This window comes from Engraulis encrasicolus, chromosome 10 (assembly GCF_034702125.1).
Source record: "Engraulis encrasicolus isolate BLACKSEA-1 chromosome 10, IST_EnEncr_1.0, whole genome shotgun sequence".
Taxonomy (NCBI): domain Eukaryota; kingdom Metazoa; phylum Chordata; class Actinopteri; order Clupeiformes; family Engraulidae; genus Engraulis; species Engraulis encrasicolus.
This window is the reverse complement of record NC_085866.1, coordinates 55784903-55797562: the sequence shown is the minus strand read 5'-3', so window position 1 is coordinate 55797562 and position 12660 is coordinate 55784903. Positions and strand designations below refer to the sequence as shown.

Below are 12660 nucleotides of genomic sequence, written 5' to 3'. Positions count from 1 at the left end.
TAGCATGTATGTCATTTAGTATCAATGGAAAAGGTGCTGGATTAGAGATATGGAGGTTGTGAGTTTGAATCCCACTCGGACCCATGTTGATTTTCAAAATGATATCATATGCAGTGTTCCTTAGCCAACTTAAAATAGCATGTATGTAATTTAGTATCAATAGCAAAGGTGCTGGATTAGAGATATGGAGGTTGTGAGTTCGAATCCCTCTCGGACCCATGTTGATTCTCAAAATTATATCATATGCAGTGTTCCTTAGCCAACTTAAAATAGCATGTATGTAATCTAGTATATCACCAAAACGGAGCTACAACACTTTCAGATGGCTGAATCCAAGATGGCTGAATTGTTTGGCCCATAACTTCTGACTGGGTGGATGGATTTTTTCAACTTTTCTTTTAGCTTTGTTTTCTCAATACTAGTTTGTTTTTAATTTATGTATAGAGATATCAAAAATAAAACTGCTCAGCTCTGCCCCAAAAGGCAAGCCCGCTTCCAGCATTTTCTGTGAGAATGCAATCTAGTTTTCTTTGCCTTTTTTGAGAACATTGCATCGTGTTATTTTGACCATTTTTAGATTTTCTGCAAATAAATGTTCTAAATGACAATATTTTCTTTATAAATTCAGAGGAAATGTTGTTGGTAGTTTATGGAATGAAATTACAATGTTTGTTATACTTAAACACATACCTATCCATAGCAAAATCAGAAAAACTGAACATTTCGAAGTGGTGTCTCAATTTCTGCCGCTGCTGTATATGTTTCCTCTTAATAGGTCTATTATGTTTTTCCACCAATGGTTAATAGGATTTCCTATATGAAATCTCCTTCAGTAGTATATGTCTGATCTAACACTAATGGATACCCCACAGTAGAATCATACAGTATAGATGGATTCCAATATGCGGATTCCCATCCTCCCTTGCTCACTTGCCTGCTTGTGACCTCATGATGACGTCACTGATGACAGAAAATTAATTCAATACCTTGCAAAAGCACAATTCTAATGTCAATTTCTCATTTGCGATTGAGATGGTGAATGAAGACCAGTCCCCCAAAAGTTGTGCCTAGTCTGACAGCGTGCATTTTCTCCACCGAGGCGGGGCCAGGAGGCGAGGTGAGGCCAAAAGCACAGTGGAGGTCGGGAGTCTGCATATTGGAATGCACCCTAGGCCTACATGTGTTGTAATTTATGCATGGAAATGCTGTCGAAGCCTATACAGAGTACATTAGACTGTTCAATCAAATACACATTCCTACAGTATAGCACAGATTCCTGGAGTATAGCATAGGCTACAAGTCACAGACAATTTCAAAAAAGGACACTGTGAAACACTTCTGTAGCTGAACAGCTGTGTAGGATATAGGTAATTTAAGTGTAAGAAAGACCCCAAACACTGTCCATCCAATCCGCAAATAATTTTAATACAAAGAATCATTATTTTTTGGTGGAATGGACAGTGTGCGGAATCTGTCCGACATTTGAATAGTCAGACAAGTCATGTGGTGGCATGCAGTCTTGCTCTGGCCTTACCACTAATGTGTACTCTCCACTGGCCTCCTCGTATTTCTGCTGGAATCTCGCTGTGTCAGTCAAGTCACCTTTGGCCCTTGTCCAGGTCAGCTCGGGTTTGGGATCGCCGCTCACCTTCGCTTTGAACAGGGCCAGTTTACCTACATGCAGCCAGGACTCGAAATTATTATTTTTTTCATCACTAGCCAAAATGGCTAGAATATGTTCATCTTACTTGCCAAACACACTCTCACTAATGGGTCAAAGTGGGTGGTAAAGTGGCTTTCCTTCTGGCCAAACTGAATTTTCACCAGCATTTGACAAGTTGGCAGGTATTGATTTAGAGCCCTGCATGCAGCCACTGGGCAGTGTTAGATTTAATAAATAAGGCTGTCGATTTGTCAAAACCATTGTTTTGTTGTTGTTGTTTTTTTGCTTCTCCACTGTGATGATTCCCATATCATACAAACTAAGTTTAGGAGTAAAACTCCTCTGCTTGCATTGAAATTGACCTCCAGAAGAATGAAGATTTTTAGGTTTCCGAATCTCTCATTAAAATTTTACTTGCAATTTCTCAACGTATCTATTCATATCTTATGTAATTCTATAACAATGGGCTATCACTCACATAGTAGGTATGCAGTATATATGCAAAAAATTGGTATATACATGGCATACATAAATCTACATTATTCTGGAAGTCAATTGCAATGCAAGCAGAACAGCTTAGCTCCTAAACTTGTGTATGATGTGTGATATATACATTAATCCAAACCATCACAGTGGAGAAGCAAGAGCAATTGGTGCTGTAATGTTTTTGCCCTACCTTCTTGGATGGTGAGAGCTATGGGTTTGCGGATGAAGTCCGGTGTGGATTTCCCTTCAGGCAGATCCTCTATATACTGAGTGATCATCACTCCTGGGACTTTGGAGCGTCTCTTGATACCCTCTGAAATCCAAACATCCCACAAAATACAAATATGTTACGGAGCAGGCAAAGTATGTCATCTAAACGACTTGGTGACATAAACTGGTCTGAAATATCCAATTTTGTTCACCCTAACCCATCACCTCATTATTATGGTCTATATTGTGTGCAAGTCTCCTTTCCACCACTAGATGTCACTCATGCCCCACTGCCTAGACAAGGATGTGTGAGGATGGAAGACTTCATATAGGTCATTAAGCCAGCTGCAAACTAGGCCCTATTTCAAAAAATGGCCATCAGATCAATTCAAATTCTACAGGCTTCACTGATTCTATAATTACATTATATTATATGATGTTATATTACATTAAGTTATATTATATAATATTATATTATATTAAATACTTATGTAAAATGGTTGAGAATGAGCATGTGTGTGCGTGTGTCTGTGTACAAAGTGAAAACATAATGTCCCTGGCAGCATTTATGAGTGCAGCAATTCATCACTTACCTTTCTTCTTGGCCTTGTCTCCCTCTGAGGCATCTTTCCCTATTTTAGTAAAGACAGTTGAATCATATAACATCATGGTAAGAAAGAACACATTGAACTCCATATAGTCAATCGCTTTGCCAAAAATAAGAGTCACACCAAAGTTGAACATGGAAGCATGGTGCAGTTTCTAACTCAGTGGTTCTTAACTGTTGATAGTCTTGAGACCCACAAATGTTACGTTGTGACCCAATATTTTGTTGCACCGTCGGAATCTTCAAATAAATATAAAAAATATATCCAAGCATTCGATAATATGCATCAGTATTTGCATTTTATGCTGACACACAACACCCTGTTTATCAACTAGTGGAAAGGAGTATAAACCATGTTTCACTCTATTTGATATCGTAGTCATGCCTTTAACACTGCATCTTGTTTCAAAAATTTCATACATTTTTACGCCACTGCTCCACAACCCATCCAGGACTGCTCTGCGACCCACTTTTGGGTCACGATACACCAATTCAGAAACACTGCTCTAGCGTACACTGCCATGTGCTGTCCAAAAAAACAGGTAGCAGGAAAAAAGTCAGATTAGAGCAAAAAGTGAACATTTAAAAAAAAAATCTCTCATGTCTTGTGATAACTCACATCTCAAAATCTCAGTTTAAGGTCAAAAGGGGTTTATAGGGATTAAATTAGCCTTTGATCGCAGAGAGGGAAATAATAAATTATCTAAAATGACTCTACTATGCTTAAGTCTTCAAGTCTGATATAGAGTTTTATCAGTTTACCAACTCAAAGGTGGAGCAAATCTTTATAGCCTAGGCTTACTTTTATTCAAAAGGAACGTTTAATTCCCCACTGATGCTCTGGACTTTATCTTGACTGAAAGATTATAATCATTTGTTGAGTTTAAGTAATGCCATCTTGGGAAAGTACTGCAAAATGCAAGTCTTTTACATTTTTTTTACATTTTGGTTTACTACCCAAACAAATAGAAGACATCTAATGTGGAACTAAAACGACAGCTATACAGGCATAAACATGAGACCAGAAGAGTGTTAAGATGCTTCAAAAGCTAAATGATCAATTTCAACATTCATATATCTTTCCATTGTATGTAATCTCAAACCTTATTGTACATTATTATGATATAATATTCATGAATATAATATTCATTGTGTCCTTTGAAGATATCGCAATACATTAAACTTAATTTCTGTTTTCATCTAAAAACCTTTCCTGTTGTGAAATCGCAGTTGACTGATTTAAAGCTGTAAAAGTGTACATGATAGGTATGTTCTACTGACGGGAGCCATTCTGGTACAGGCACAGGTGCAAGCCATCAAAATGATGTACGACTTCGCATTGACTTTTACTCATATCAGAAATACAGGCTTATGAATAACATTGTAAGCTGTAATATTCGTGGAAGAGGGTCTGCGTCGGTGAAGCACCCAGTTAAGGTCCCATCCGTTATACTTTATTTGACAGATAAATATTGTGCTTCTGCCAAAGTGTACCCCATCCGTTTATCTGCTGTTTAACACAGGGGTTCACCACACATTATTCATCACGTAACAGCCGCCTGTGTCTTTTTGATATTCAGTGTATGCTTCCTCTCCCTAGTCGGACTAGCACTGCTATTGGCCCCATGTTCAATCATTTTCCCTCACATATTGTTCCTTTCTTTTATGTTTTGTCTTTTGCTTTTATTTTCTTTAAGCACAATGATCTGTCTTTGTGTATGAAATGTGCTAACACAAACAAAATAAGAGGCACCTGTCGCAACACATCAGCCCATCTTATTAAAGGCTGTTTAACTTAACCAAGCAGTGTGCTTTTGGAATCATTAAGCGACAGCAACAACTTGTTTGGCCATATTTCTAAGTGACATATACATTTGCCTCGACTCGCCTTGCCTATGCACTACTGCACAGTCACAGAATCTTCTTGGATAGAGATGAAAAAGGCCACGATGGGTGATAGGGAGGAAGAGCTTCAGTGTGTGAGAGTTTATGTGCATGGGTTGTGTCTGTATGCCTGTTTTTTCGAGGACCCTGATAAAAATGAGGTGCTCATCTGAAGGTGCTATGCTCTAATGAAGAATTTGAATTTGAACTTTCTCAGAGAGAATGGGCAGAGCAATGGCCCTTAGTGGAAGAGCTAAAAGTGATAGCTTGTGTTTCAGTAAGCACAGTACACTGTAGGTTACATTCTAAGCTAAAAGAGATAAATTGAGTGCATTAAAACTGTCTGCAGTGACCATCATAAAGTCCAAGTCTCCATGTTGAGAGCCAGCGAATCCTATGCACGACTGAAACAAAATGAATTTTACTACGCTATGCTTTGTGTAGATTACACAATGGAGCAGTCCTCATTCACTTAAAGTGAAGTGGTCTGTGTAAAACTGCTGGGCCATATAATAACAAAAAAAGATTTTTGATTTTGTACTTTGAGTCTTTGACACAAGTTACCTTTTCAATGTCTTTTCATTATTGAAAGCGTTATTTTGTAGTGTTCCATACATTAAGTGAAACTACCACAGTAATGTAGCTGTTGTGAATACTGTATGCTTGTGAACTGTGTGTGTGTGTGCGTGTGGGCATGTTGGTGTGCAGACGGTTGGTTGGTTAGGCGCATGGTTGTGTATGTGGGTGCGTCTATATGGAGTGTGGTATGTGTGATCTGCATTGCCAGTGCCATTGACATTTCATATCAGCAGGCCTGGACTGGTAATCTGGCATACAGGGCATTTCTCAATGAGCCGGCAATCCTCAGGGGCCAATGCTGTTGTTGTTTGGGGTTTTGTTGTATTTTCTTGGAGACTAGCCATGCTAAAATGCCTGGGCCTTTTTTGGTCTCATATCAGCCCCTGGATATCTGTGAGTTTGTGTCAGTAGTTTTGTGTGGAAAATTGACGTTGGCTCTATAGTAATGTGAATTTGAAAGTCATTGTTCCTTACAAATGAGCATTTGTTAAGATTAGTTAAGATTTAAATAGAAATAAGTTACCTTGTCCGGCGGCTGTTTGGTCTGTGACTTTTGCCTTTTTGAACATCTTGACAGCTCATATAACACCAGATCCAAATTCTGGAAATTTCCTGTTAATAGAACATGCTAAATTAAGATGTATTTTGGAACAAAAAATGAACCCCATCCCAGACGACCATTCTGCATGAATGACTGCAACCCCTCCAAAAATAGATGTATTATAAAATAACATCCAAACTCATTCACTACTGTACATTTTTTGTTATGTAGGGGGAAAAGCAAATTTAAGTCATGTTGTGACTATGTGGTGACAGAGTACCTTTCGGTTACCACCAGATACTGTATACTCAAGACTTACACTGGGACATCACAATGTATCAATAACTCCCACCCAAACTGCCCACTCAAACAGCAAACACACATTTGCTCGCAGGCACGCACCACACCACACACAAGCACATATGCACATACACATGCACGCACACAACACCACACACAAGCACATACGCGCACACGCACACACGCATGCACACACACAAACAAACTCAGGATATGACTGATGTGTCTGCACAGTAGTGACAGCCCCCAAGAGTGAGGGAAGTGCCACCGTCATAGCAGCTTGTGGGGTACAGCTAAGTGGCCCTAAGCATGGGCCCACTCCACTCATCCGTCACTGCAATGTCTTGATGACATGTTCTAATTCAGAGTTGTACCTGCTGAAAAGTGCCCGAAAATTCCACTGCATGTCTACTCAGTGGCGCGCAAGACATTTGATTAACTTGATTTGATTTTCTTTTCAACTGGCATACCGTCATTGAAGTATAAATACAACCAGGAGCCAACGTGTATTATTGAATAATCACCATAATGTGCATTATATTTAATAGGTTGTACTTGTAAGTGGTTTGATACGCATTGCATGTTATATTTAAACATTGCCCTCTAAAGCTTGGTGTGTAGCAAGTGAGAGAGTAATTACTCCAAGGTCATGGATTTGAATCTACTGGATAAGACACAACATAGTCAGTCATATGCTGAACATAAACAGTTTTGTATCACTGATAAATTAGTCTGAATCTATTGGGGACACATTTATGGAAATAGTAGTTATCAATACAGCAAGATTGGTAACTTAGTTCGATCTCTGGTCTATGATCACCTTAGCTGGTACAAACCACCTGATTTCAGCCAGGATTTAACATACAAGGACAAAGAGAACAGGCACCTACCTGCACTTCCACTCGACTATATCTCTTGTCCCCAAAGGATACCAAACGCTGTCAGACGCCCTCTCCTATGCCTTGTGTGCTCTTTCCTGTCCTGTACCGTCCTGTCCCGGTCAGACAATAAATCCTCAGACGATCGCAAATGTTTTCACTCACTTGCCCTGCTGACCAGCACGTGTCTAGACAGAATAAGTACAGTCCCCGCGGGAGTCAGGCCGGTACCCACGGAGCTCCGAGGGGAGTAGCTAATTGGAAAGAGGGCTAGAGGGAACAGGGAGGCTGGGGTGCGGAGTCAGTGGGTGATGGGTTGTGTGGGGCGGCCTTGAGGGTTGGGCTGTTGGGTGTGGTGAGGTGGGGTGCAGAGGATTGTGCTGTGTGCATTGGGATTGGGGAGGCTGGGGGTGGGAGGTGAGGAGGTTGTAGTGTGTGTGTGTGGTGTGGTGGGTGGCAAGGACTGTCCTGTTCTGTGTGCGTTGCGTTGTGTTGTGTTGTGTCGTGTGCGTTGTGTTGTGTTGTGTCGTGCTCTCTGAACGTTTCACCTCGTGGTGGATATCCCTGTGCCTAATGGCTGGTGACAGCGCACTCGTCCCAAGCTGCATATTTGCTGACAAGTCCATGATAAGTGTGAGCTTGGGCGAAAAGAAGGTGTTAATGTGGTTGAGGTATTCTGCCCCACTTCTGCAGTGGAGCTATAGTGTCATAGAACAGGCTCAGGGCCAATTCCCCTTTGGGCTTTTGTTTCTTAACTTAGCAGTGAAGTGGCATCCCACTTAACAATTTTACCTTATGTGTGCGTATGTGTGTCTTTGTATTTACATAAATAAATGGGACAATGATATACATATCAGTTAACGATGTAGTAAAATGGCAATTTAATAAAGTTTATCAAACCTTTTTTTGCCACAATTAAGCCTATTGTACAATGTTTCTTGTTGGGAGATTCCTTGCTGGCTTACAGTCAAGTGTAAATCAATGACACATCAATGACAGGAAGACACATTTGCAACTGGGTCTTGGTTCAGGCATCGGCACACTGTGGAAGTGAAAGGTGAATTGTTCGGCTGGTTTGAAGTTGACCGTGTAGGCCGGTTGACCTTGGCGGAGGCCAGTCTGGAAATTGAAGGTTAAGTGCAGTTCAGCTGCTATTACTGTCTTCCTAATGGACTTATAGTGTTACACATATTACATAAGGGGAGGGATGCATGACACGGCCCTCTGGCCATCCTGTTCCTTCAGTTCTTCTATAGTAGTCGGTCCGATCACTGCACCACATTAGCGACTGTAGAGAGAAAAAAACAGCATGAAGGTATAGTTTGTGTCTGCGAAACCTGGAAACGATGTGATTACAGGCTGAGAGAGATAATCATGTGGCAGCACCCCAATTTGCACAGTTATATCAACGGTTGCTGTACAACAAATAAAAATGAAATCCGTAGGATTTGACACAGCATGCTTGAGCGGCTGAACTTGGTATTGTCCGGCAGTGTTTGGTTTGGTTAACACCAGCAGGTGCAGCCTGTTTGTTCAGTTGTTCGTGGATTTCCAGAGCAGACACACTAGGGGGACAAGTTCTAAATGTGATGCCGCTTTGGTTGTGACACACACACACACACACACACACACACACACACACACACACACACACACACACACACACACACACACACACACACACACACACACACACACACACACACACACACACACACACACACACACACACACACACACACACACACACACACAAACACACACAAACACACACTTCTTTGTCTGCCTCACTCGCCATCATAATCCGCAACACTTGAGATGGCTCTGTCGAAGACTTTGTTTGATCTTGCTGTTCCTGGCGGAATAAAAATAAGGCCTCTGAGTCTAATTGGAAATAAATTTGATCCACAACATTCAGCGAAAGCAGCAGTGGGGTAATTCGTGCAACTCGGAAATCATTCTAAGGAGCCATGGCGACTTTGCGTGTAGTCACGTTAAGATCAAATTAAATACACTTAATTAAAAGAATAATACAGACGTAATTGATTGGCAATTACATATTGGATTATGTAGGATTATATAGTTTTGATAGAGAGCGTGTATTGCAGCTAATATGTGCTTTGCTGTACCATGACTGTCTCACAGCAAGATGGTAGGAATGACTGCTCTCCCACACGCGCAGTCCTTGTGACCTTAAAATAAACAATTGACGCGCTTGAGTTCCGGCGCGACCATGTTGCCCAGACTGTGATTGATTGGAGACATGAAGTGTTTATTTTTGGAGGATGCAATAGTGCATGATAAGCATCACACTCCTAGACTAGACGACGGGCCTGCCTCGGCTTAAGAAGAGCCTCACAGCACAGCACTTTTGAACTTGTGTGTTATAATTCTTATAGGAGTAGTTTGAAGCCTGATCATCCGAAAAAAAACCTGACCTGGCAGCAGGACAACCAAATGACTAGATGGGTGTTCACCCAAAACATTACGTAAATATGAAAAAAGTGGGAGCAAAAAAAAATACTGGTTGAAGCTGACTTTTTCATCTCTATTCTGTTACATTCTTATAAGCTGCCTCTCGCCAGCTGGTATGTTTCGCCTTCATATTCTTCATATTCACCATCTGTGAAGTCCCCCTCAACTGCATTTTTCAAATGATGTTCCATATCAAAAATCCTTGCATGTGATTGTATTAACAGCTGTTCTCATCTTTACTGACATTCTACTTCAGCCATTCACTTTCAACCCAAGCCGTGACACAGCTGAGACTGGCAGGTGAGAAGTTCCATAACGCCGCCCATCTATGGAAAATCCCACCTGGCGATCGTGATTGGCTCATTCGTTCGGCAATATTTCTGATTTTCACGGTCCCCACATGGTTGCGTTAGGAAACCGTTATGCTCTTGCATATAGTGTGTGGTGAAATACAGCCAGATGGCATTAGTCAGGTTAATGTTCTTAGGCTTTCACCTGAATATGCACAGCATGGGATTAAAAACAGACAACAGTAGTTTTTTTTAATTCATTTCTCACACCTTTTTCACACCAAGTTGCAGACCAAGCTATCATGCTTCCCTATGCAATAAATCTTTCTTTTTAAAATGTTTTTCCACGAACATAAATGAGTTACATTTATAGATATCCCAAGCATTTCATTATTCCAAGCTAGTTGCTATTTGAACATGAAAAAGTAGCCAGCTTGCCTCAACTGCAATGTTGGCCAGCATTTCATTTGGCTTTGCTGCTAAATTGATCTGCCGAACTTTGTACATCACCAGTGCCAGACTGGAATTCCCTCTCACGAATGCAAACCAGGTGCTAATACTGGAGTACCCTGCGTACGGCTCTGTGGAAAGACACATATCGATCCCCTCCCGTCCCGAATCTCATCTGACCCCAGTCACATATCCCCCTCTGCGCCACTCATATCCTCTTTCTGTGTCTCCTCACATATCCCCCACGTTGTATCTCCCTTCTCCCCCCACAGACACACATGCCTCTGTGTGTCTTGTCCCCCCAGAAAAACATCCTTCTCTGTATCTCTTCTCATTTACTCCTCTAGATGCATATCCCCACTCTGTGTCTCTCTTCTCTCCCTCCAGACACACATCTCCCCCTCTTGTCTTTTCTTCACCCCCTCCAGACACACACCTCCCCCTCTGTGTCTCTTCTCTTCTCCCCTTCTAGACGCCACCACACCACCGTTCCTCTTGGTATTCCAGGCAAGGGGTCACCAGGCGGTGCAGCAGCCAACATATCCCTTTGGGATTAAGAGATCAAACCCTCTTGCCTATCGCCTTGCATTTTCACTAAATGTCACGCTGCATAGTGATCATTCCTGACACTGTCCAGCGTGAGTACGTGCTAACTAGACAGGCAGGCCGGCAGGGCAACCTCACTGGGAATATGCGGGTACAGGCAGGGTGCGATGCAGGCCGGCAGGGCAACCTCCGTTGGAACATGTGGGTTGGCCATCCCATCCATCCCTACTCACTGAGGTGACATCAGACCCCCCCATCCACCTCCTCCTGATATTTAGAGGCTATAAGAGGAATGAGATGTGGCGTGTGCAAACCAGCAGGAGACAAATAAAGTTATCTTAAAAACATATTTGTATTTGTCATGAATTTGCTTGCTTAAAGGATAACTTCATCCTATTTCAACATGCAGTTGTAATGCTCACACTACCCTGGACTTGTCAGTACCTGGGATTTTTTTCTCTCTCTCTTCAGCCTTTTCCGAGATCCTAGTCATTGTAATGGGGGCAGGTGCTTGTTTACAATTCAAAAAACATTTTGATTTATTCCCAAAAATATCCAAAATGTTATACAACATCAGCAGACAACTAGCAAACAGCGATACCTTTTGGGAAAACTTTTGGAGTAGTTTTATCTATGTTAAGATTTTTAAAAATGTACTGTAAACAAAGACCTGTCCCCATTAGAATAGCTCAGATCTTGGAAAGGGCTGAGCCAAAAAATGCGGCATTACCAGGTACTGACAAGTCAAGCATATTGAAATTGGCTGAAATGGTCCTGTAGCCCCTAAATGCACGCCGTACCTCCTGTGGCACGCTGTAATAGACATTGAAAGTTAACTTCAGTACTACGCTACTATGACAGTGCAGGGGGCCTTTAGTAATGACTTGGTCATTGCCATTCTGGTAACAGCTATTTTATAAAGCTGTGTCTTAAAGGGGTATGCCACTATTTTGGGGCTTAACACAGTTCAAATCGTTCGCCGGGGTTTATAAAGGTGGTAAAGTGTCTTATTTTTCTTGTTAAGCGTTGTCTTGCTTTAAGACAAGTTAAAAGAGGGAGTATGTAGCTAGTGAAAGTCAATGGATCCGGGTAGCATGTAGCATGCTACACGGATCCATTGACTTTCACAAGCTTAGCGACATGCTCCCTCTTTTAACTTGTCTTAAAGCAGGACAATGGCTTACATGAAAAATAAGACACTCTACCACCTTTATAAACCCTACAGGTTTACAATACAGATGATTTCACCTTATTTGTTCTCCTACCCTCCTCATCTATACTACAGTTATTAGTTACTATAGCTATTGTTTATTGAATTGGCTAGAAGAAATACATGGTTTGCTGGGGGTCTGCTCGTTTTTCCGACGCCCCATTGGTCCGATGCGTCAATGTTCCGAACATTTCCCATTGATCCTACAGCACTTCTCAGATAACGTTTTACCAATCACATGAAACCCTTTGTTCCGACAGTCCAATGTTCCGACCAAAAGCTGCTTTACATCACCATCATCTCTGAAGCCTGCGCAGTGGTCATGCAGCTGTCTGTGACAGGTTAGGTTTAGGTAAAGTTTTGGTCAAGGCACAAATTTAAAACTCAGAAACATTGCAATAGCCTACTGACAGGTTAGGGTTAGGAATGGTTTTGGGTAGGGCATTGTAAAACTTGGCAACATTGCATTAGGTTATGTTTAGGGGTGGTTTTGGTAAGGGCACAGCAAGACCGACTCAGACGGCATCTACAGTGCCGCCAG

The 12660-nt window shown here is 41.6% G+C and overlaps 1 protein-coding gene across 1 annotated transcript in view; it reads right to left on the bottom strand.

The window, feature by feature from the left end:
* Nucleotides 1-7407, bottom strand: part of LOC134457388 (immunoglobulin-like and fibronectin type III domain-containing protein 1) — a 59494-nt gene extending 52087 nt beyond the window's left edge. The window contains exons 1-5 of the mRNA XM_063209388.1: nt 7161-7407; nt 5953-6041; nt 2953-2991; nt 2340-2462; nt 1535-1674 (exon numbers count right to left, since the gene is read on the bottom strand). Coding sequence (XP_063065458.1) covers nt 1535-1674; nt 2340-2462; nt 2953-2991; nt 5953-5998 — 348 coding nt within the window. The 5' untranslated portion in view covers nt 5999-6041; nt 7161-7407. The remainder of the gene's footprint in view (nt 1-1534; nt 1675-2339; nt 2463-2952; nt 2992-5952; nt 6042-7160) is intronic.
* Nucleotides 7408-12660: the final 5253 nt, after the last annotated feature.